The following is a 24,578-nucleotide window of genomic DNA, read 5'->3' on the forward strand; positions in this document are numbered from 1 at the left end:
CTTAAATTATATGATGAATAATTTAGAATTATCTTTTTATGATGAAACAAATGTACTTTTTTGTAGGAATGATCCATACAAACTAATGATTACAGAGAAAGAATTAAAAATGTTGAATATTGAAAAAAGTTGTCCAGACTTTATTTTAAATAAAAAGTGCACAAAACAGCTTGAGTGTAGCTTGTTTGAAATAGCCTACTGTTATCTCTGAACTAATCCCCATATCACACACATACTCATACACACAAACAAAAAACATAAAAGGGAATTGGAGAAAATAATATATAAGCTACTTGTTTCATAATGATCACAAACATTCTGTCATGTATAACATGTAAGAAATGTTTTGCAATGTCAAATACAAATATGCACATAATTATTTAACAAATTAATTTTATATTTAACATTTTATGATCAATTAAAACAGTCTGTAACTGTAGGTCTCAACCATACAAATATGTGTGGAAAAAATGCAAATGCTTCTTTTGGTATGTAGTGTGAAAATGTGACGATGCATTCTGAGAATGTACAATCCGGATTTAACACGAACAGTGCTGCCCACAGGTAAAAGCACATTGCACATTTGTAAAAAAAAAAAAAAACAATCCCCCCTTTTTTTAAATGACAAAACATTTTGATTTCCATAAAATAAACACAATCCTTGAACTAGTTTAGCCTGTTTTCAGTAGAAAACCGTTTCTCATAAAGTATCTTTTAAAAACATCTTCATTTCCAATGCACTTTCCCTAGTATTTTAAGAATGTTTTTGCCCAAACTTGACAGAAAATCAAATCAAATATTATATTACAAGCTGAGTCATGGTGTCACAGCACTTAACAATCCATGTTAAGGAATCAGACACCTATCATTACTTAAAATAATACATGACACTCTTCACAAAATAATGCAGGAATACACTTTTACAAGTTTTGCGTGTCTCAAACGGCTTTCAGGCTCTCGCTCTCTATCATCTCGATGTTTTGATGTGGTCTCCCGTGCAAGTCCAGACTTGAGTCTTTTAGGACACAATGTAGCGCGTCATCTGTCTTTAGCTTTAAATCTGTCATCTGCATTTCTCAGAGCTTTATAATTTACACAATCTTTTGTGGCCAACGATACTTATCATTTCACTGTTAATGCTGTTGTCATTCTCACGTGGGGAACTCGTTTGGACGCATTTTATCTCTGTTCTCAGAAACAGAATCATCTTAAGTTAAAAAGCAACTAAAATGTTACAAAAAACAAAAACCAGTACAGCCTACAGGAAGTCCAGTTGAGTTCAGAGTACAAATGCCGGTTTGAATAATTTAGATTCATCTCTAATGTGATTTGATTCATTTAACACCTATATAGGAACTCTACCAGATACATTTTGCTTATGCAATACCACAGTCTTGACGGACACATTTGAGGGCACGTCTGGTAAGGTCACATTCCAGCAGAAAATAGTTAGCAAGATTGTTTTCTATGTGCAAAAGGTCTTCATAACACCAATGCCTTTGCACGTTCACATCCAGGTTACTGTTGAACATCTTGTAGACTTTTTTGGTACAGCCAGCTGGGTCCAACCTTCATCAGGACCTCTTTATGATTTTTAAAGCAGATTTGGGATAGTAGATAAATCAACGGGTGCACATGAAAGCTCCGTTTGTAGGTGTCATCTGGTCTGAGTTTCCTTAAGCGTAGTGAGGATGTGGAGGCTGAGCTGTATAACTGAAACCTGTCCCCGTGTCCCAGTCCCTGACAGCTCAAGTCAAATGTCTCTGGCCTCAACCTGATATATCGATGTCCCTTCAGAGTGCAGTCAGTCTGGTAGAACTGCCCTACGCATGGTTGAAGCTATGACAGGTTTCCAGATAGCCCTGGAGAAGAGATGGACAGTGAAAAAAATAAGGGATGGAGAAAAAAAGAAAGAATGAATGAATTTGAGCAAGGATGCATTAAAGAGATACTTCACCCAAAAATGAAAATTTGATGTTTATCTGTTTACCCCCATGCAGGGCATCCAAGAAATAGATGACTTTGTTTCTTCAGTAGAACACAAATGCAGATTTTTAACAGTCTGTCAGTTGTATAATGCATGTGAATGCTAACATATGATATTATGAGAACTATGAGATTAAAAACAAAAACAAATCCACATTAGACACTGTGGCTTGTGACGACACATTGATGTTTTAAGACACTAAATGATCAGTTTGTATGAGAAACCAAACAGTATTCATACAAATTTTTACCTCTTAATACGCTACTATGTCCAACAGCCTTCCGCATGTGATCACTTCCTGTGAGTGAGGTCAATGTACACGATCTGACGAAGAGATACGCGTGGGAGATCACTTGTGACGTTTGTGTCAGATCGTGTACATTGACCTCACTCACAGGAAGTGATCACACAGAGAAGAGACTGTTCAACGGTTGAAGTTAAAAATCTTCATTTGTGTTCTACTGAAGAAACAAACACACCTACATCTTGGATGCCCTGGGGGTAAGCAGATAGACATCAAATTATCCCTTTACATTTATCAAAAGTGAGAGTAAAGACATTTATGTTACAAAATAAATGTTTATCTGTTCATCAAAGAATCTTGAAAGTTTCCACACAAATATTAAGCAGCACAACCGTTTTCAACATTGATAATAATAAATGTTTCTTGAGCAGCAGATCATCATATTAGAATGATTTCTGAAGGACACTGAAGACTGAAACAATTCTGCTGAAAATTCGCCTGTGCCCTCACATGAATAAAATACATTTAAAAAAAAAAAAGTAAAAAAAAGGAAAACAGTTATTTTAAAATGGTATTAATTCACAATTTTGCTGTTTTTAGTGTATTTTTGATCAAATAAATGTAGTCTTGGTGAGCATAAGAAACTTCTTTAAAAAACATTTAAAAAAACCGACCCCCAACATATTGAAAGGTACTTGGGAAGTTAGTAAACAATAGATGACCATTTATAAAGTCCATATCCAATCCATTTTTTTTAAGGTTTATACATCTAATATAACTCTAATAGTTGATAGAAAAAATAAATGCTAATAGTAATTGCTAATTTTGCTAAAAGTAATCACATTCAAAGAGCGGATATTTAAATTTTAGAAACATATCACTATTTTTCTCACACTGTATAATTGGGTCTATAACATGGAAATTAATAGCTGGCTTTATGCAGTTGGAATAGTGTCACTTTCAAGAGGATCAACATATTGCCCTGCACTGAAGCATAACAAAACTCCTAGATAGAGATAAACAGGCACAAATACTTGCAACTCCACAACTTTCATTTTTCATTATGCAACATTATCGCCTTTAGGTCATTCCACCTGCTGCAGAATCTTTCTTCCTCATTTTTCTCTTTATTCACACACACCTCTGCTAAGCAGCTGTAAGTTGCGCCCTTCCTCTTGTACTTGTAGTTGTAGAACCTGCTGGAGAAGCTCTTGTCTCAGAGTCTCCTGAACCAAACCCATCCGCTCCAACTTCTCGCCATTCAGTCTCAAGAGAGCACGACCTGACAAAGACAAATAAGAGAGAAAATTTCAGTAGGCATAAGCTCTTTGAAAACACACAAGCTCTGCAGTCTCTGCATTATGTATGCACAGTTTTGCTGGCAGCTATAAACAAGTTACAGCATTGCAAATCCCCATAAGGTTATTATCGTTGTGTTCCCAGTGATCTTTGCATGTGTGACTATGGTAACATGCTGTGTGGAACTGCTGCCTGAGGGCACAAGCCGCCCCGGGTTTATTTCCCACTTTGTATCCAACTGAGCCTCTCGTGCTGTGACTCTAAACACTTCAGTCCACAGCTTTGCAGAAAAACCATTGTGGCTGTCTTTCGTCCTCATTTTTTTTAACTCCCTGAATTTCTTTTCTCTCAATTTCCTTTTCTTTCGATTTCGCCCAGTGTGTCTGTGATCTTGATGCTTTGTGTCCAAAGAGAGAGAAGAGAAGAACCACATGGCTCCCAAGTGAGCGAGATCATGCTCAAGGAGTGAGTGGGAGAAGCAGCGGTCTAAGCTGCGAGTGGGACCCTGTGACACTCAGATATGAGACGTATATACACTCTAGAACTCTTCAAACACGAGAAAAACATGGTAAAATAATAAAGAATGATAATATCAGAGTTATTAGTGTGGTTGAGAGGTCAAGGTTTGGTTGGTGAGGATGACCACATTTGCCCCTGTTGGTAGATGCTGAAACTACACCTACATCGGACTGCATCTCTGCACTGATGGCCAATCAAACATTTAATGTATAACATCTTAATGTTTTGGCAAACATCATACACTACTGTTCAAAAGTTTTGTGGTCAGTAAGATATTTTAAAATAAGTATTTTTTAAATGTATTTGATTAAAAAAAATACAGTAAAAATTAACATAGATGATTAAATATATTTTAAAATGTAATATATTCCTGTGATGGCAAAGCTGAATTTTCAGCATCATTACTTCAGTATTTAGTGTCACATGATCTTTCAGAAATCATTGTAATATGCTGATGTTGTGTTTAAATTATAATTATATTACTTATTATTACAACAGTTGAGCAGCTTAATATTTTTGTGGAAGCATGACACATTTTTTCCAGGATTATTTGTTGAATAGAAAGAAAAAAACAACAGCGTTTTTTTGTCACAAAGTAAATCTTTACTCTCACTTTTGAATAAATGAACGCCTGCATTGCTGAATAAATAATTAAAAAATAAAATACAATCATACTACCCCCAAACATTTGAATGGCAGTGTATAATATTGTTAATATTATCATATTATATGACATTTTAATATTAGGGGAAAACGGGGCACAACTTAACATGGGGTTAGTTGTAACACACATGGTTTAACACTTTCCACACATGCCAGGATGACAAAACTTAGTGTGTTTACTAGTAACCATAACAACATTATTTTGAGTTGATTTATTTTTTACAATATTATTTTGAGTTTTCAAAACAAAAAAAGATATTACCGAGCATTTATTTAACCATAGCAAAAATGAATTTCTTACTCAAGTTTATTTTTTTAAAACAATACAGATCTGATATTATTCATCTATCTGTTATTTCTTTGATGCTGATCTGCAGAAGACACGAGCCGGGTTTAAACCTCAGTCGTGCAGATGAGGCATGTTGTCACACTGCATTATAATGAGCCCCTATTAGAACTACGCTATTATATTATGTACTTTTATGAATTCTATTGAGAAACCATGAGTAAAAGACTGAGAGTCAATGTTCAGAGATTATTCATTATGCTGTATATCTGTATGTAACAACGTGTTCGTTGTCAATGATTAAAAAATGGCATTATTTTATTTGAAAAAGTTAATTGGATTTTATTGACAAAATATTTTTGTTTATCTTGGATATCTTTTTTCATTATATCAGATAACATTTTAAGCTGTCATTTAGTCATGCTACATTGTGCTTCTCACATGTTACAAAGATAACAGTAAAATAGAGATTGTTGTTTTTCCGATGCCCATAGTATCTTGAGCCTCGTTTCCGCTGCAGGAACTTTCCTCAGGAACTAGGAACTTTGGGGTGGTACTTGGTGTGTTTTAACCATGTTAAGCCTTATGTGAAAAATCTGGGAGTCTGGGCAGTGCTCTAAAGCTTGATAGTCAAGTTAATCAGGTTGTAAAATCAGGTATTGTACAGCACGCTGGTCAACCGCAGTTGTTTTTAATTGTGCTTTATAAATAAATCAAATTGAATCTTTTTGGAGGCCCTTAAAATCTTGAAATTGACACATTTGTTCTTTGTCTTTCACAGCTCAGGCAAGTAGCTGTGCATGTTTGTGTGACGCCGTCAGCTATAGAGTTGTCACGATGCCATTTTCCTGATGAGGATGAACATTACATAGCATGTTTGTCTCAGATGAATGGCTCAGAAACAAAACAGAGTGCCTGTTAGCATATATGGCAGATTTCTAATCTTGTGCTTTTGAGTTTCCTGAGCCAGTGCTAGAACATTATTGTTATTTTTAGAATATTGAAAATGGAGCAGGAACGTAAAGCACAGTAAACTGTAAATTCAGAGGTTGAGAATGAAATAGTGTCAGTTGTTTGACAAGACATATATTTTTTAGGAGATGACTGGTCAGCTGACCTTCAGCTAATAAGATTGTTTTTTTTTGTAGGGTCGCTACTATGATGTTATACAGAGATTTTATACAGAATGTCACAATATGCAATTCCATATGAATAATGACTTACATCATACAGCTATATAAATGATATACAATAACTACAATAGTTTTGTAAATTGGATTACACACCTGTAATTGCGTGGTTGGAAAAGGCTTCAACGTAGGTCAAGTAGTTGTGAGGACAGTGCTTCTTCAGCCATCTGCACACATCCTGCTGAGACCACAGAACCACTGGCCTGGAGAGACACGGCAAGGTGGGGCTGGTGTGGTAAACAGAGTACGATTCACCTGAACGTAACTGAAAGAGAAAGAAATAGAGCATGGGGAAGAGAGAGAGACAGGGAAACTAATTTAAATATGGATTTCACATTAAAGTGGAAGAGAAAACAAATCTCAAAACGTGACTGAATTGTATGCATCCTTCTGGAGTCCTACCATGCCTGAATGCACAACTTTTTATAGAATTACTAATTTGAAACCATACTCTAGCACAGTAATAAAAAAAGAATATAAACGGATAAACAGCTCTCCCTCCTGCTAAAACCTCTGGGAAATATACATGTTTGTGTGTGTGTGTGTGTGTGTGTGTGTGTGTGTGTGTGTGTATGTGTGTTTTAAATAATGCTCCAAGTCATGCACTGGCAGTGATTAAGATGGATGATTTCATCTCATGCAGCCACCTGATTGGTCGCCTAATGGACATGGCTATGATTCCGCACATCGAGCTGTATAAATGAAGGGCATTCGAGAATGATTAGCATTCGTTACAATGACTGCGCTAGTGACATGAGCCACAATAACTCCTTTGACCTTCATCGCACACTTCCATATGATCACAGACTAATCCACATTTAGAGCCAGTGAGAGTTTATGAGGGCTTAATGCATCGGTGACTTACAATATTATGATATTGTTTAATGTGACATCAAACGAGCACTGCAAAAAATTGCAAAGAAGTGTTGTGTTGCAAAGAAATTGATCATTTTATTCAGCAAGGACAGAATCAGTTGATCAAAGTGACAGTTAGGTATTTATAATGTTACATACACTCAAATGATTATTAGGGACACCTGTTCAATGTTTCATTAATGCAATTATCTAATCAACCAATCACATGGCAGTTGCTTCAATGCATTTAGGGGTGTGGTCCTGGTCAAGACAATCAAGAAAGAAAGGTGATTTAAGCCATTTTGAGCGTGGCATGGTTGTTGGTGCCAGACGGGCCGATCTGAGTATTTCACAATCTGCTCAGTTACTGGGATTTTCATGCACAACCATTTCTGGGGTTTACAAAGAATGGTGTGAAAAGGGAAAAACATCCAGTATGCGGTAGGGCTGCATATTGCCAAGAATCTGGCGATACAATACGCATCACGATACAGGGGTTATGATACGATATATTGTAATATTATAAGAGAGGCAATATATTGCGATATTTCTTTTTTGTGTGTTTTTTAAAAATAATTTAAAAGAATAAAGAACACAACCATATGCACGAGACAAAGTATTTTATTTAATTAATACAGTATAATTTATATCACTAATCACTATTTTGTGCAATCTAAGTAAAGGGGAATGTAAAGTGACTGCAGGATTCTTTATGTGTATATGTTTTAAAGGTTCACAGTATAGCAGTGGATATTTAACAACAGAAAGTGCAGTCTATTTCATGACTGAATGACTGTTTGTTTTATATTTAATACAGTTAAGCTATTTTCTATAAAGCAGTCTTTTGTATAAAGTGCTATTTCAATTACTGAACTGCAGAGCTGGTACATGCATATCCACATCGATATGATCTTTCATTCTGCTGCCACACTGTAAAAGCCAATAGTTATTCTTACGTAGACTCTTTAATTAACTTTACTTAATGTCCAATAATTTGTTGAACTTACTTTAAAAAAAAAGTCATCTGAACGATTTGCATGCTACTGCATTTGTTACTCAGAAAACCCAAGCAAACATTACTTGACTGGTTTGAGTAACATTTTGCCAAAGCAAAAAAAAACAAACAAAAAAAAAAACAAGTGGGCGGGCAAAAGGTTGAGGCGGGGCAGTTCTTAATATACTTTTCACTCATTTCCTCCACTTCTGGAGTCATCGTTCCTCTTAGTCGCATTCACTCATTTTCCAGTCATCTTGAATGTTATTGACAATACAACTAAATACTTATATTTGCGTCACAAAAGCTGACTACATAAATGTATGTTGATTTCCTAAAATTTCTCACCATTATGGTGATCAGTGTTTCCTTTGGTTGGGCACTTGGAACTTCATTTATATTACTATAAATCTCTTCTTATTGATGCAGCAGTGCATCGCGAAATCAGTTATCTGATATATAAATGCATATATATATATATATATATATATATATATATATATATATATATATATATATATATATATATATATATATATATATCTTTCACAAACATTTCGCAGCACAACTATTTTTAACATTGATAACAATAAGAAAAGTTTTTACTAAGCATATTAAAATGATTTCTGAAGGATCATTTGAAATGAAGACTGGAAAAATGATGCTGAAAATTCAGATTTTCCATCACAGGAATAAAATACATTAAAATAGAAAAAATTGTATTATTATTATTAATAATAATAATAGATTTTATTTATAATGCACTTTTCATTCCGAAGAATCTCAAAGTGCAACAAAGGGAAAAAATAACAAAAAATGACAATAACAAGTAAAAAATATAGAATACTACAAACAATCAACCAACACAGAAAACTCAACATGAACAGAGCTGATGGTGAACAGAAAGCTGCTGGTGGAAGTCTCTGTAAGCTCCGCAGCACACTGTGATCCACTCCATGTTTTACATTTCTCCCAGTGGCAGTGTCCTGATGACGTCGTCGAGGCATGACAGCTGAAGACCAGATGATCGGTCTTCATGACGATTCAGACGATGGGGATCGCCGCAGCACCATGCAGGAGGCAGATAAAGTTTTCCGGGGACTTCTGTGGACACACCTGGATCAACGCAGAAGTCCAAGCCGTTCCACGGCCGCAATGCAAGACAGAACAGCGGCGCAGCCGAGAAACGGAACATCCCAACATCATTCCGGACACTGATGACGCTAGCCCGGTGCAAACTTCAGCCACCATGCTCAAGCCCGAGGGAGACCACCAGAGAGCAGCCGACACCCAGAACAGCTGCAGCGAGCAACATGAAATGTCCTTCAAACCAAAACCAACCGCAGCAATTCAAACATAAACATCAGAGAAGCGGTGGAAAACGGCGAAACGACGAACAACGTCCTCCCAGTGGCTACCAGCAATCAGCAACAGTCCCAATTGTAGCTCTGACTGTTAGACTAGTCACAAACATAAAATAAAATAAAATCTAAATCTAATAGTACAGTTACATGATTTGTGGGCGGAGAAGTGGCGAACAGACAACGCCAGCGTCCTCTCTCCCACGTTGCCTCTATTAGTATTAATTGTAATAATTCACAATATAACTGTATTTTTGATCAACTAAAAATGCGGCTTTGGTGAACATAGTATCTTAATTCAAAAACATAAAAAATCATACCAAAACAAAATCAAACTCTTATTTATATTATGAAATATTAATTATATATTTTCATTTTACCATTTCATAATGTGTTCTGGGTCCTGAAGCAAATCTTGTTTCATAAAATAACTCAGTTTCAGTCATTGCGCTTTGCATATTTTATTCCCTTTCCTTAGCGTTCCGTTTCATTAACAGTCATTTATCCTCACAAAATCACAACCCTCCACATTCTCAGTTCTCCCTCTATTTATTTTGTTTTTCTAAACCATTTGCCACCATCTGTACACCATCCCTCAAGTTCATCTCCAATTTTCTTTCTCCTTCACAGTTTTTGCCCCATCTCTCCAGCGCCCTTTCTCTCTCTTCTCCCTCAGGCAACTTTCTGCTTTGTGCCTTTGCTGTGTTTGCCCTTGAGGGCAGTGGGGAATTCTTTCTTCGGCAACTGCAGGAAACCTCACACATACATTCTTGCACATGCACATACATGTATGCATGCATGCACACATATAGGCTGAATAAGGGACTGTTCCACTCAGCTGGTTTAGGGTGGGATGCACATCTCAATTGTCTCTAATGCTCTCTGTAGGGCATAAACACACGGAGGGCCATCCATGGCATACGAAGGAGGCTTATACAGAAGGACAAGCTCACGCAATCCTTCTTACTCTACTATGTCTCTATGCACAATAGTATACACTATATATATATTGCATCTCACCGACACACACACCTCAGCGACAGTGGGCTGGTCGCGGGAGAGTGCAAATTTCAGTATTTGTAGATCTCCAGTAAGGGCTGTCTAGTCTATTTTATTCATTTTAAAAATCGGCTGACATTATTTCTCTTTTGATACAGGAGATGCCGAGTTATTAATAAATCATCAAAGACAATTATGATAGCGATCGTGTACAAGTCCGATGTTTTAGTGATTATAGTTTGGAACAGTTAGCGTTAGCTTGTTGTAAGTCACCCACCGCTACTAACAAGGTAATAACATAAGCCTGTGTGTGAATGAAGTTAATGTAGATTTACCACTGTGCTTGGCTCAATGTTATATGGAATAACTTCGAAGAAGCAGGATAATTTAATAATTAAATTACGTGTTGGTGAACGTGAACCTATGGTATTGATAAGCAGTCCACGTACATTATGTCGGATGCGATCGTCAAAATATCTCCAAACCACTGAAGTTGAGCGAACTATCTGTGTCCTCCGAGTTGGTCGTGAGCTCTGAGTTTTCTTCACTATCTCATTTTTATTGCTCCACTTCACTCCGATCCTCCAAACCTGTCAGTCACTGACTGTGAAGCCCGCTCTGTAATGCGCATGCGCAGTATTACGCATAGCACGTAAGCATTATATCGAGAATTTATCGAACTGTTGTTATCGTTTTATCGCAAAACTATATCGTGATAATTATCGTTATTGTTTTATCGCCCAGCCCTAATATATATATATGAGAGAGAGAGAGAGAGAGAGAGAGAGAGAGAGAGTCTATAAATTACCGAATCTATCAGTGAGAGAGGAATTCACACCACTTGAATGTATTTTATTAATTATTTATAGTATGATTTCCATTCACATAGACCCAAGAGAATCAGTGTGAGCACAATGAAATTAACATACAAAACCTAACAATCAAAAAATGCCCCCCTAATGCACAAATGCATATATAATAGTCACATTTTGACTACAAATAGTCAAAAGGCACTTAATTTCTTCTTTGATCAATCTGAGATGCACGGCGGCAGAAAGTGGCGTGTTTATGGCAAAGTTCATTGACAATAACAACAGCACTGATGAAAGTGAGAAAACATTTGTGATGAAAGTGACATGTTTTTCTGTTTTCTTTTAGTCTTTTTTCTGGGATGAGCACACTGTGAGGGGAGATGTCAGTGAGTCTTTTTTATGTACTGAGATACACAAGCCACAAGCCTGCATTGTTAAGGAAAATACTAACAAGTGTAGCTGATATGAACAAAGCATTTGTGTATGAAGCCATTAGGGGAAGGGATAAAACAGAGCTGTTCCTCTGTCCTGTCACTGTAGGATAAGGCTAACAAGGTTCACCATTCATTAATGACGGTTTAAATTAAGGCCAAAAAAGTGCAGAGGTTAGTTAGAATCTCATCAGCTTCTGTTTGGGGTTTTCATGAGGAATAAATTAACATAGACGTCTGATCACACCAAGCTTTTGATCATGGATTCACTTTTTGGAGAATCAAAGGCAAACCTTTGCACCCTGTTCCGGTTGAGCAAAATCCAACAAATTTAAAAGTTCAAAAGATTCACCTAAAACCTGGTGTTCCCCTTCCAATTACTATGGCAAAAAGCAAGATTTGTGAATGATTCATATATTGTACTAGTGTTTGAGACTTAAAATAAAAATAAACAGTAAAAACAGATGAACAGATGAAAGATTATATAATAAAAAATCATATTACAGTTCATAAGTTTGGGGTTGGTAAGATTGTTTTGAAAGAAATGAATACTTTTATTCAGCAAGAACAAATTAAACTGATCAAAAATTACGTTCATAAGGTTACAAAAGATTCTAATTCAAATATGGCTGTTCTTTAGAAATGTCTATTCTAAAAAAACATTAAGCAGCTCAAGCATTTTCATTGTGTAATAAATGTTTCTTAAAGGGGGGGCGGGGGGGGTGAAACACTCAGTTTCAGTCAATCTCATGTCAATCTTGAGTACCTATAGAGTAGTATTGCATCCTTCATATCTCGGAAAAGTCTTTAGTTTTATTATATTTATAAAAGAAATATAGGCTGTACCGAGTCTTTCCGGAAAAAAACGAGCGCCTGGAGGCGTATCGAGTGGGCGGAGCTAAAGAATGACGATCGCGAACAAAGCGGTGATGTCCTCAAGCGTGAAGAAACCCATGGCTATCGATCTCAGCTAATAGATATATGATCCAGAATCATTCGGAGGGTGAAATAAAATGAACAGGAAAAACAGCAACAGCAGGACGTCCGTCTCTGTGGTATGTACTGTATTTAGTGGCCTGTCAACATTTGTGTGTGTTTACTCGCAGTTTATGAGGACATGATGGACTATTGTATGCGACTAAACCTTAGCAGTAGCAAGCAAAACGGTTTTGCACGTCAGACTATGTAACGTTATACATAGAACAACAATGGAGTAACCGTTAGTGCATTTTGAATGAACGAAGCACGCGATCGTGTCGTTTACTGATGTTTACTCATGCGACGGTAGCCAAAAGTATAGACATTTGAAGCAGTTTTACTCACCGGCTGCTTCCAAAGCAGGACCGAACCTTTATCGCTGGGACCGCTCCGTCAAAAACACACTTCTTTGGTATGATTTGGTGAAGTCTGTGACAGCAGTGGCGTAGAAATCCACGCGACTGAAGCGATGTTGTGAAGCTTCCCGTCATTTCTGCGTTCAAATTGGTTCAAATGCAGCGCTGCCTTCCCGGAATGCTGTGCTGAAGCGTTGAAGTCGCTTGATGTCACCCATAGGAATAAAGTGGAGCGCGGCGCACGACAGAAGTGTTCACGGACGAGTGGATCTGCAGCTGAGAGAGTGTTTATGGCCGTGCATTTCCTCTCTCGCTCTAGTCACGCGCGCGCGCACCCTTCCGGGAGAAGAGCCCGTCCGGCTCATACAAGGACCTTCCGTTCTATTAACGTCAAGTCGACCCATACTCGAAAAAAACTCTCCGAAACTTGTGAGAAACCGGAAGGAGTATTTTTGACACAGAAATACTCCATCAAACGTCCAACATTAGTTTTTGAAACTTTGTCTATGTTTAGGATGGGAATCCAAGTCTTTAACAGTGTAAAAAGCTCAGTATGCATGAAACAGCATTTCTCACCCCCCCCCCTTTAAGCACCTAATCAGCATATTAGAATATTTTTTTAGGGATCATGTGACACTGAAGACTGAGTAATGATGCTGAAAATTCAGATTAGCCATCACAGGAATATATTACATTTTAAAATATATAACCAAACAGTTACTTTTAAACTGTAAAAATTTTTCACAAAATATTTTTTTTACTGTATATTTGATCAATTAAATTCAGCCTTGGAGAGCATAACAGACTCCTTTCAAAACCAATAAAATATCACACTGACACAAAACCAAAGCATTATTTTCAGAGGAAAGCGGCTCCTCACATTTGAATTGTACAAATAGTTTAAACCCTCATATTTAATCCACTAAACACAACATTTCCAAATGAACAGCACAGCACCTCTGCCAAGTTCACTGAGGAGATAAAAAACTAATTTAGCACAAGAAAAAGAAAAATGGAAAAGAAAATGGAAATGACCACAGAACACTGGATTTGCCTTAAGTAATTACTTTTGAATACTATTAATTAAAAGCAGACCACAAACTCATTAAGATAATATTATCTATCTCAGTTTAACAAAATCAGGATTTGGGCCTAATTATTATGTGCAAACCTGTTGTAAACTCTAAGAGAAGTCTCATTGTGCGGGTGAGACGGGCTTTGACCCACAAAACTCTGCACATCCGACTAGAGGCATTCGCTTCATTAATATGCTAATGCAGAAGATCAAATGAAGTTAAAAACACACATTACGACCCATATATCTGCTCTCAGAGCTCAGATCAGCGGTGCCCACGTGACCTGAGGCCCGCAAGGCTTTCTAAAGCCATTCTTTGGAAAGTGGTCTCTCTCTTCAGCACCAGCTGGCCTAACGGCATCTCGTTCGCTACATACTAAGCAAGCTTTTAGATGGATGGAAAGAGAAAGGAAGCCTTTTGTTGCCAGACTGCCCTCCTCCACCTTTTTTAATGTACAGGTTTTCAAGTGCATTTCTAAGAAACATTTTCACACTATTAATAATGCAACAACACACAGCCATACATTATATTTGCGCACAAATTCTCTAATCACACCTTTTTAATGTCTTTCTAATCTGCATTAGCATTAGCTCTGCTGTATAATAACTAGTTTCTACAGGCTACTTCGCAATTTTTCACAGCTGTCAAATTCATTTGCACTGCAAATAGTGAAGATACTAGTTTATATTCATAGGATACATGAATATGGTAATCAACTATAGCAACATTTTTGAGTTTCTTGCCCAACACTGGTCTTTCACAATGTCCTCTTTTGATCAATTACATCATGTGAAAATGCACTAGTAAGAGCTTGAAAGAGCTTTGGTTTGATACTTAAGTCATATTAATGAGATTGTACAAAATGATGATAATTTGAAACTGGTACAGGGAATATATAATAAACCCCTTGACTTTGTTCTCATCTTTATTATTTAATCAGAAGAAGAGACTGCGTGTCTTTCTCATGCTTAATGCAGGCTCATATTCAGTAGGACTGAGATGTTCGGTAAATATTTCCTTCTTGGTCTCACCTGCAGTCCTTCGGTTCCAGGCTGCTGCAGTAGTTTGACCGTTCGACCACCAGCGGTTTTGCGGCCGTGTCCCTCGTGCCAGGTAAGGTTCCCACCTGCACAACGACTCAACTGGTACTTAAAGTCCTCTGGAAGAGCCCTGTACTCCACCGCAGGGCGACAGAAGGTAAAACTGGAAGCCGCTGGAATACAAAACGAGAGATTTGGCATTCATCCCATTTAGACACACATTCCTTCTTACTTATGTTTTTACTTCCCACTTCAGAAAGACACAGCCCACTGAGATGTTCAGCAGCACCCTTTGACTAGTGCCTTGTGGGAGATTCAATGTTTACATCCATCAAAAATGCTGTTACAGGTTAGTTCGAGGACTGGGTTTGTCATTATGGTTTTAGTGGTTAAGAAATAGTTCAAGTAAAAGTGAAGCCTCGACAAAAAGAAAGGTCTGAATGACCCGTATTAGCAGCGGCTGACTGGGTGGCTTGGATTCTGCCCAAAATAATACCTAAAGATACTAGTCAGCAAAGTTAATGGGAAAATTATGCATTAGTGTGTCAGAGGGTGATAAACCAGCAGAACATTGCTAGCCCGTGGGGTAATCTAATGAAAAGCATATGAGTTTCCAGATTTCCAGGAAGGAAAACCTTTAAGTGCTGCTAAATACCGAACGCCTCGGAAAAATAAGTTCTTGCTGAGCAAGACAAAACTACCATTTGGTATTCATGATACAATTAACTAAAAGACATCCCTAGTACATAATATGCTTTTAAATACTCTTTTTCTTACCCTCATGTCGTTCCAAACCTGCATGACATTCTTTCGTTTGTGGAACACACAAAAAAGATTACATTTAAAAATATCAGGGTTGTTTTTGGACCCCACTGACTAAAAAAACACTTGGAAAAATCTGCAAAATATATGTTTGTGTTCCAAAAGTGTACATACATACATAGCTGTGAGTATAAAACTGATGTGAGATATGTGCATATTTCAAAAAGCAATACAGCAGACCAGCACAGCATAGTTTCGCTCGGCTGGTGACTGTAAATGAGTCGGTGGGCAGCCTAAGCAGATTTTCTCCCACAAGCTGTGAGAGGCCAGTGCATTAACAGACACAGACAGATACAGTGTTACAATGTGCTCATTAAAACCTCACTCTTCTAATCACCACCTTAGTCCTTAGCACAACCAAGTACAATCAGTCATATCTGTGCATGGCAGTGTGCGTGATGGTATTATATCCGCGTGTGTGTGTGTGTGTGTGTGTGTGTGTGTGTGTGTGTGTGTGTGTGTTCATAAGCAAGAGTTGATGAGAGGGAAAGACCATACGTTTGTGTGTGTGTGTGTGTGCGTTTAAAATTGGAGACCTGGATGAGATAAAAGGGATGTCTTTTGCTCTCGTTCCCTGCAGCCTCGCAGGCGGCTACAAAGGCTGTCCTCATCAAGAGTGCATGGGGGATGCCTGCCTGTATGAATGCATTTGGGATGGAGTCACAGATGAACACAGTCTTTCATCGCAATGCCTCTGAAGCAGACATTAGAGAGATGTCGCACTGGCTGGAGGGTGAAAACGCGTCTAGGCCTGTTAGTCCTGGACAGAAGCTGCCCTTATTTTCTATATTCGTGTGCAAAAGGATGTGCTCCTAAATCTAGAAACAGTATCTCCTCCTGAAACCTTACTCTTGACCCACTAAATATTAAAAGGAAATAGAAAAGTCGATAGGCAGCCAAGTTTTTATATCATTGTTCAAAAGTTTCAAGTTGGTACAACATTTTTTTAAACTTATTTATTTGATGTAAAATACAGTAAAAACTGTAATTTTGTGAAATATGTTTCTATTGTAATATATTTTAAAATGTAATTTATTTATGTGATGACAGCTGAATTTTCAGCAACATTTCTCCAGTCTTCACTATCACATGACAGTGACACTTCAGAAATCATTCAAATATGCTCATTTGGTGCTCAAGGAAAAAATCGTATTATTATCTTGAAATCGTAATATGTTGAAATCACTTGTGCTGCTGAACAAATATATTTTTGCGAAACTGCGATAAAAAAAAAAAAAAATCAGGATTCTTTGATGAATATAAAGTTTTTAAAAATTGCTTTTTATTTTGAAAAACAAAATTTTTGTAACATTAAACATTACTTTACTGAAACTTTTAATTAATTTAATGTATTTTTGCTAAATGAAAGTATTTGCTAAATAAAAGTATTCACTTAATACAAGTATTCATTAAAAAGTATTGATGCCAAACATTTTGAATGCCATAATGAATGTTATTCTTGTATCCAAAAGCATGTCTATGATCAAGGCCATAACACGTCTCGAGTTTGTTCATGTTTAGAGTTTGTTTTTGATCTGTTCTGTTCATATTTCTATATTGTAAATTTGTTTTGTCGTCCTAGCCCCCTTCCTTTTTTCTCCTAGGTTACCAATATAATTAGGTTCCTCCATTCAGGAGTGTTGTGTTAATTATCTAGTTAGTTTGTCCTTCTGTCTGCTCCATTTAATGGTGTGTTCAAGTCCCCTTGGGATTTTTCTATAAGGTAAGAAGTCGTGCTTATGACATCATGTGTGTCTCTTTGGTCAGAGCAAGACAGCGGTGTACCTTGTTTGACTGAATTTCACGAAAATACAGCAAGGTTTGTCAACGCTGCTAATAGAATATGAAGAACAAAGAATGCGCATCAGATGAGTTTCAGTCTGATTTGAATTAATCTATGAAGCCACTGTATCCTTATATATTAGGCTAATTGTTATATTACAATACTAGCTTACTTTGTTGAAAATAACAAAGTCTGACAGCATCACTGCTAAAAACCTGTTATATTCAACTACAGACGTTGCATCCATTGATTCCGCCATGCTTCTCACTGACACACCCCCAACTCATACAGCTCGGGGCTTAAAGAAAATCCCGAACTTCCCACTGGTATTTACAACTTCGTGGTAGCGTTCAACTCGTAAATACGATCTTTACAACATGACTTGAATGCACCATATGCCCCGTTTCTTTCACTTCAGTTGTCTGTTATTGTATAGTGTTTACGTTCTTGTTCTGTTCCTTGTTTCCTGAGTTATGCTTATTAAATCCTGAGAACTGCCGCAATTAGGTCCTGTTTCAACTTATTTACAACTAGGCGTTACAATAACCCCCTTAGATGATGATTAATCGAAGATTACACTTTTTCTCAGCTTTGTCGTGTTTCTCACATCACTATTTACGTTTGCACAACAACAGTTAGATCAACCTCCACAACATTCAGTCATTTGTGCACATCATAGTGGCAGTTTCTCATTCCTTCCAGCAAATGCATCATTTACTTTCATACAACTCTCTGCTTTTTTATAACATTATCATTTGCTTGCATCATGTCAGTCAAAATAAACTAAACTTGTGAATGCTGCATAGTCATTCCACATAAAACTATTAGTCCTCATGTCATTGCTTGACTCATTACATACAAAAATGTTGAACTAGTTGTCAAAATCTGTCAAGTTAACTTTACATGTTTTTTTATTTATTTATGAAAATGTCTCCAAAATTGAAACATTTCTCTCAGGTGTTTGCACAACAGTTAAAGCAGTTCTCAAAACAAGTAGTACAAACTGCAAAACCTAGCTGATAAACCTGCAAAAGCGTGTCACTTGCTCAAAATGGATGGCACATTCCTCAAAAGCAAGTATTCACTTCAATGAAAGTGTCAGTGTCATCAAGATGAAAAGTCCTGACACCATTGTTCATGAGGAAGATATTGTTTTCATTATGACCGTTTACTCTGTAAATGTTTTTCCAATGCAAAAAAGTCTGAAAATGCTCAAGATAGCATTATAAACTATTTCCACAGCCATTTGAAAGATACAGTAAAGTTACACATTACTGTATTTAGTGAGGTAACTGAGTACAAGACACTGAATGTGTTTCACATTTTTACTGCATATGCCCTTTGTAATTCTTATTTGTTCACAGCATAGTGCAAAAGAAAAATATACAGCCTTATTTACAACAAACAAACTCCATTTGGGTAGAGCTGCGCACAACTGAACAATATTACAGTACATATTGGAACTGAACATTCGTAGAACTAATGCTTCACTCACTACTTCGCATTAGTGAAAGTTGAGATTCACCTGAGAGAAATGTTTTGATTTAGGAGATCTTCTCAGGGGGAGAATATTTTTGAAGTGTAAAATTAGCTTTACAGATTTTGACAACTAGTTCAACATTTCTATGCAATGACTCAAGCAATGAAATGAGGACTTAGTTTTATGGAATGACTATTCGGCATACACAAGTGCCATAAGCAAATGATAATGTTATTTGGTGAAATGCTGTTTCATGCATACTGAGCTTTTTACACTGTTAAAGACTTGGATTCCCATCCTAAACATAGACAAAGTTTCAAAAACTAATGTTGGACGTTTGATGGAGTATTTCTGTGTCAAAAATACTCCTTCCGGTTTCTCACAAGTTTCGGAGAGTTTTTTTCGAGTATGGGTCGGCTTGACGTCGATAGAGCGGAAGGTCCTTGTATGGGCCGTACGGGCTCTTCTCCCGGAAGGGTGCGCGCGCGCGTGACTAGATGCACGCCGCGCATAAACACTGCTCTCAGGTGCAGATCCACTCGTCCGTGAACACTTCTGCATTCCGGGAAGGCAGCGCTGCATTTGAACCGATTTGAACGCAGAAATGAGGGGAAGCTTCACAACATTGCTTCAGTCGCATCGTAAAAGTGGATCTCCACGGTCACTGCTGTCAGGACTTCACGAAATCAACAGTTACCAAAGAAGTGTGTTTTTGACGGAGCGGCCCTAGCGGTAAAGGTTCGGTCCTGCTTTGGAAGCAGGCGGTGAGTAAACAACCACCAATTATCCATTTTCAATGGAGCATGCGATCTAAGGTGTGTGTTTAAATAAATTTGTTTAGCTGACCACTATAGGTGTCAGTTTGTTTATTGTAAAACCACACAAACATAAACCTAGCACTCTCACAAAGCGTGCTTCGTCATTCAAATGTGCTAACGTTACTCCACTGTTGTTCTATGTATAACGTTACACTAGTCTGACGTGCAAAACTGTTTTGCTTGCTACTGCTAAGGTTTAGTCGCATACAATAGTCCATAAACCGAATCATGTCCTCATAAACTGCGAGTAAACACACAAATGTTGACAGGCCACTAAATACAGTACATACCACAGAGACGGCCATCCTGCTTTTGTTGCTTCTCTTGTTCAATTTATTTCAGCCTCCGGATCTGATTCTGGATCATATATGTATTAGTTGAATCTGATTGATAGCCATGGTTTATTTAGGGTAGCGTTTTCTTCTCCACACCTGAGGGCGTCACCGCTTTGTGCGCATTTGTAATTCTTTAGCTCCGCCCATTCGGTACAGCCCATATTTCTTTTATAAATATGATAAAACTAAAGACTTTTTGGAGATATAAAGGATGCAATACTACTCTATAGGTACTCAAATTTGACATGAGATTGACTGAAACTGAGTGTTTCACCCCCCCCCCCCCCCCTTTAAATAAAGTCATGAGTACTCCCCGAAAATGACACTCAAAGTACAATTCCCTCAGAATTGTACTTGATTACTGTACTCAAGTAAATGTACTCCGTTACTGTCCGACTCTGGTCTTCATGCAAAAAAGGTGACCAGATCCCCTTACGAAACAAAAATATATTGCAATATACTAGAATTTATATTGCAATACATCAGAAACTTCCTCATATATTTGAAAATATATAGCAATATATGGATGGACAACCTATTGCTATATATTGATTCATATATTAAAATACATTGATATACAAACAAAACTGAATTATTTCATGTATGTTTATTGAAACAAAGTATTTTTTGTGAGTTAAGCAAGCTCCTGCATATGTTTACAGAGGTTGATTAACAATAGCCCAAATCAGATGGTGCATGACATTCAATATATTTTCTATATTTAGAAAATATGATGGTGCATGACATTCAATATATTTTCTATATTTAGAAAATATTTCTATTAGGGCCGGGACTTTAACGCGTTAATTAAGATTAATTAATTACGTGACTTCAACGCGTTAATTACGTGACTTTAACGCGTTAATTAATTACGCAAAAAAAAAAAATTTTTTACCACACTTATTTTTGCACCGCGGAACGTTTTTCAATGAATGAGTTTCGACGGACCAATTATACTGGAACACCAACTAGCGCTCCGGAGTCACGACAACAACGAACCGTAGTGAACATGAACGAAGCTATGGAACGAAGAAGCTGATGAGACTGCTTTGCTTGGCCCCGTGGATGGGAAATTTTGTTTTAAAAAACGAAAGAATGGAAGCGTCGTCAAGAGCATGGTTGTGTGCAAGCTATACAACAAGGAATTTGCGTAACACCGCAGCACATTGAGCCTCAAATATCACAAAAATGCTTTTGCTAAACTGGCAAACATGCACTGGTCTGCTGGACTGAAATAAATAAACAATATTTTGTTGATTAAGCTTATGTATTCAGTCATTATTCAATGGTATACTAAAAATACATGTGAAAAATTACTTCTCATTGTTCTCAGGTCAAATATTTATATGCAATTAAAATGCGATTAATTAATTAGATTAATTTTTTTAATCAAGTCGCGGCCCTAATTTCTATATTATATTTTAATCTGTTATATTTTAAAATATATGACAGACAGTGTACATTAGATTATTTCATATTTACCATGTATACAATATATATGATAATTATATACTATGTAATATAAATCAATATATTTAAGACATATGTTCCCATATAAATCTGATTATATTATCCAGTACATTGAGGTATATTATCTCATATAATTTTACATATATATTTACATATATATACAATGACTCTTCCAATATATAATTTCATATATTGTAGGATATATTTCAATATACATAGCAATATATTGAATAGTATAATGATATGTATTTAGTCAATATATGAAAACGGCAATAATTGCAGTATTGTCCCATATATTGCAATATATGACTTGCATATATAATATATTATTTTATAATATATCATATGATATATTACCATGTAAATTTCACAATATATGGAGACACATGAAATATATTGTCAACTAATATATTGAGAAATATATTTTTGTTGCGTAAGGGGATGTTGTCAAACTTCAAATATAACAAAAAGCACCTTAAGTGTACTCAGAATAAACTGCTACAAGTCATATTAATTCTTCCAAAGTCATATGATCGAATCGGCTTGTATAAATTGTATTCCATCTTTTATTTGGTTATTCTATAACCTTGAAAGGCACACTGATCATTTATTTTATGGAAAAAGCCCAATCACTTTGTGGTCTACCAAAGAAATAAAACAATATGAGTACAGAATGACGAGTGTGAGTAAATGACAATTCATTTTAGGTGAATTATAAAGTTCAATGTGTGGTTATATAGACACACTTCATGGAACCAATATGAAAGAGAAACCCAAACACAGAGAAATCTCCAAATTCATATTATATTTACAGATCCATCATTCATGACAGCGCCTCATTCCCTAAAGCAAAAGCACATAATTAAATCCAGGCCAAGGTGTTTTTCTCACATGTGCACCCACTGGACTGAACTAACGATGTGCTCTCTTGTGAGAGACAAGCAAGTTTGCCAGAGATCTCTGAACAGCATGAGAGGTTTGAACTTGGGAAGGGAGTGAAACACAACATCTGTGTGAAGTAATGAGCTACAGTCAGAACGAGAGAGAAATGTGGAGCTCCATCAGATCTGTTTAGCCTCATTATCTATGCAGATGAATGCAATAATGAATATGCAAGCCATCATTAAAGTGGTATAGTGACACAAACCACAGCAGGTAACTGGTGTACTGGAAAAGTATAGATATTGTTTGATTTAGATCTCATACTGTGATCACATAACATATGATACAGTGCTACATTTGAATGTGTGGGGTGAAAGGAAAAGGAAATAAGATTGGGGATTTCTTTTGAGGTTTTGAAGAACATGTTGAGACGTGGACTCTCATGCAGAATTGTCAATGAGGAGCCATGATTGAGTCAACACCTTTCAATTTACACAGCGAAAACTACAAAACGTCCACAAAAACCTAATACTTTACTCAAGACTTTACAAAATATCAAACAATTATTTTGCCATTTTACACATTTTGGAAAGTCGGATAAATAATAATAGTTTTGCTTGCAAATGACTCAAATGCTTTTGAACTTATAAAGAAAGGTTGTGTGTACACTTGAAGCCGACCCGAAATGAATGAGGCATCCATCATACTTAATTGGCAAACTGTCAACCTTCTTAACTCTGTAACTAACCATGTGTACAAGGCTATTTATTTATTTGACTTTATGGGGAAATATGCATTCAACTGAAAACGAATAAGCCTGTCAAATGTGCTTAAAAATATGAGAAATGCAAATGCCCACCTGAGTGCAATTTCAACACTGCTAACTTACATTCAAATTATAGCATATGAAATGTATTCAAACCATACAATCAGTGAATTTAAATACATTTAACACTTAATCTTTGAAACCTGATACTTCGAGTAATCTCCTCGCAACGTAGCCTACCATCTAACTAAACGATCATATGTTTGATTAAAGTAAAACATAATTACCGTCGACTGCCATGTCAACAACCCAGACTCTTCAACAATGCTGTTAGATTAAAAGTTGAGAGCTGAAGTGTCCCATTTTCCACCCTGGGCGCACTGAAAGGTGTTTCTTTAGCAGGTACATCCAGTGTAGTGATCGTCTCGATCGACTCGCGCTTCACAGTGTAAAATATGAGTACACACATCGCGCGCTGCACATTCTCACACTGACGCCTCCCCACGCACACTATGACCAGAACCACCTCTTTTATGAAGCTTTTCATATTTTGTGAGGAAAACCGCCCCTTTATTACATAATTTATGCTATATATTTAAAATATATGATCTCTTAAGTAAAAATGCAAATAGTTTAAATAGCATTCATTTGCATGCACCATAAAACATAAAATAAACTGCCTCTTAAATCTACACATTTTTTTTTAAAAAAGCAGTCTGATTAAAAACGTGCAATTTATCTGGAAACCCGTTAACTTGGTTGTTTCTAATCGTTATATTTAGTCACCAAGGGGGTGTTTCGTGAGAAACGGTCGTCTGATTCTCTCTCACGTCCCAGTGGCAGCAGGAAAAGCCTGTAATTAGTGTGTGAACTTCAACAAGCGCATGGGATACATTTCTGTGACCCATGGGCTTATAGTTCACCAAAGGTCTGAAAATTGTTTAAAATCATTATGCTGTTAGCTTTATTTACTTAATAGAGTATTAATGTAGCCTACAGTGTTTAGGGAACGGTTTGAAAATGAACCCCTCAAAATGTACGATATTTTGTCCTTGTGCTTTAAACGCTAGAGGGAGGCATTTCACCTGAATTCTCTCAGGTTGTTAATTCAGCTTGCTCTCTCTGTGCCCTA

At 36.7% G+C, this 24,578-nt stretch overlaps 1 protein-coding gene across 1 annotated transcript; it reads right to left on the minus strand.

Moving 5' to 3' along the window:
* Nucleotides 1–124: 124 nt before the first annotated feature.
* On the minus strand, nt 125–23,868 carry samd10a (sterile alpha motif domain containing 10a). The gene is made up of 5 exons (XM_067412686.1): nt 23,734–23,868; nt 15,082–15,263; nt 6,285–6,453; nt 3,373–3,513; nt 125–1,862 (listed from the first exon to the last, which is right to left on the minus strand). The coding sequence occupies exons 1-5, from the start codon at nt 23,744–23,746 to the stop codon at nt 1,840–1,842; spliced, it is 528 nt and encodes a 175-aa protein (XP_067268787.1). The 5' UTR covers nt 23,747–23,868; the 3' UTR covers nt 125–1,839.
* Nucleotides 23,869–24,578: the final 710 nt, after the last annotated feature.

The sequence above is a fragment of the Pseudorasbora parva genome, chromosome 13 (assembly GCF_024679245.1).
Source record: "Pseudorasbora parva isolate DD20220531a chromosome 13, ASM2467924v1, whole genome shotgun sequence".
In the NCBI taxonomy this organism is placed as follows: Eukaryota; Metazoa; Chordata; class Actinopteri; order Cypriniformes; family Gobionidae; genus Pseudorasbora; species Pseudorasbora parva.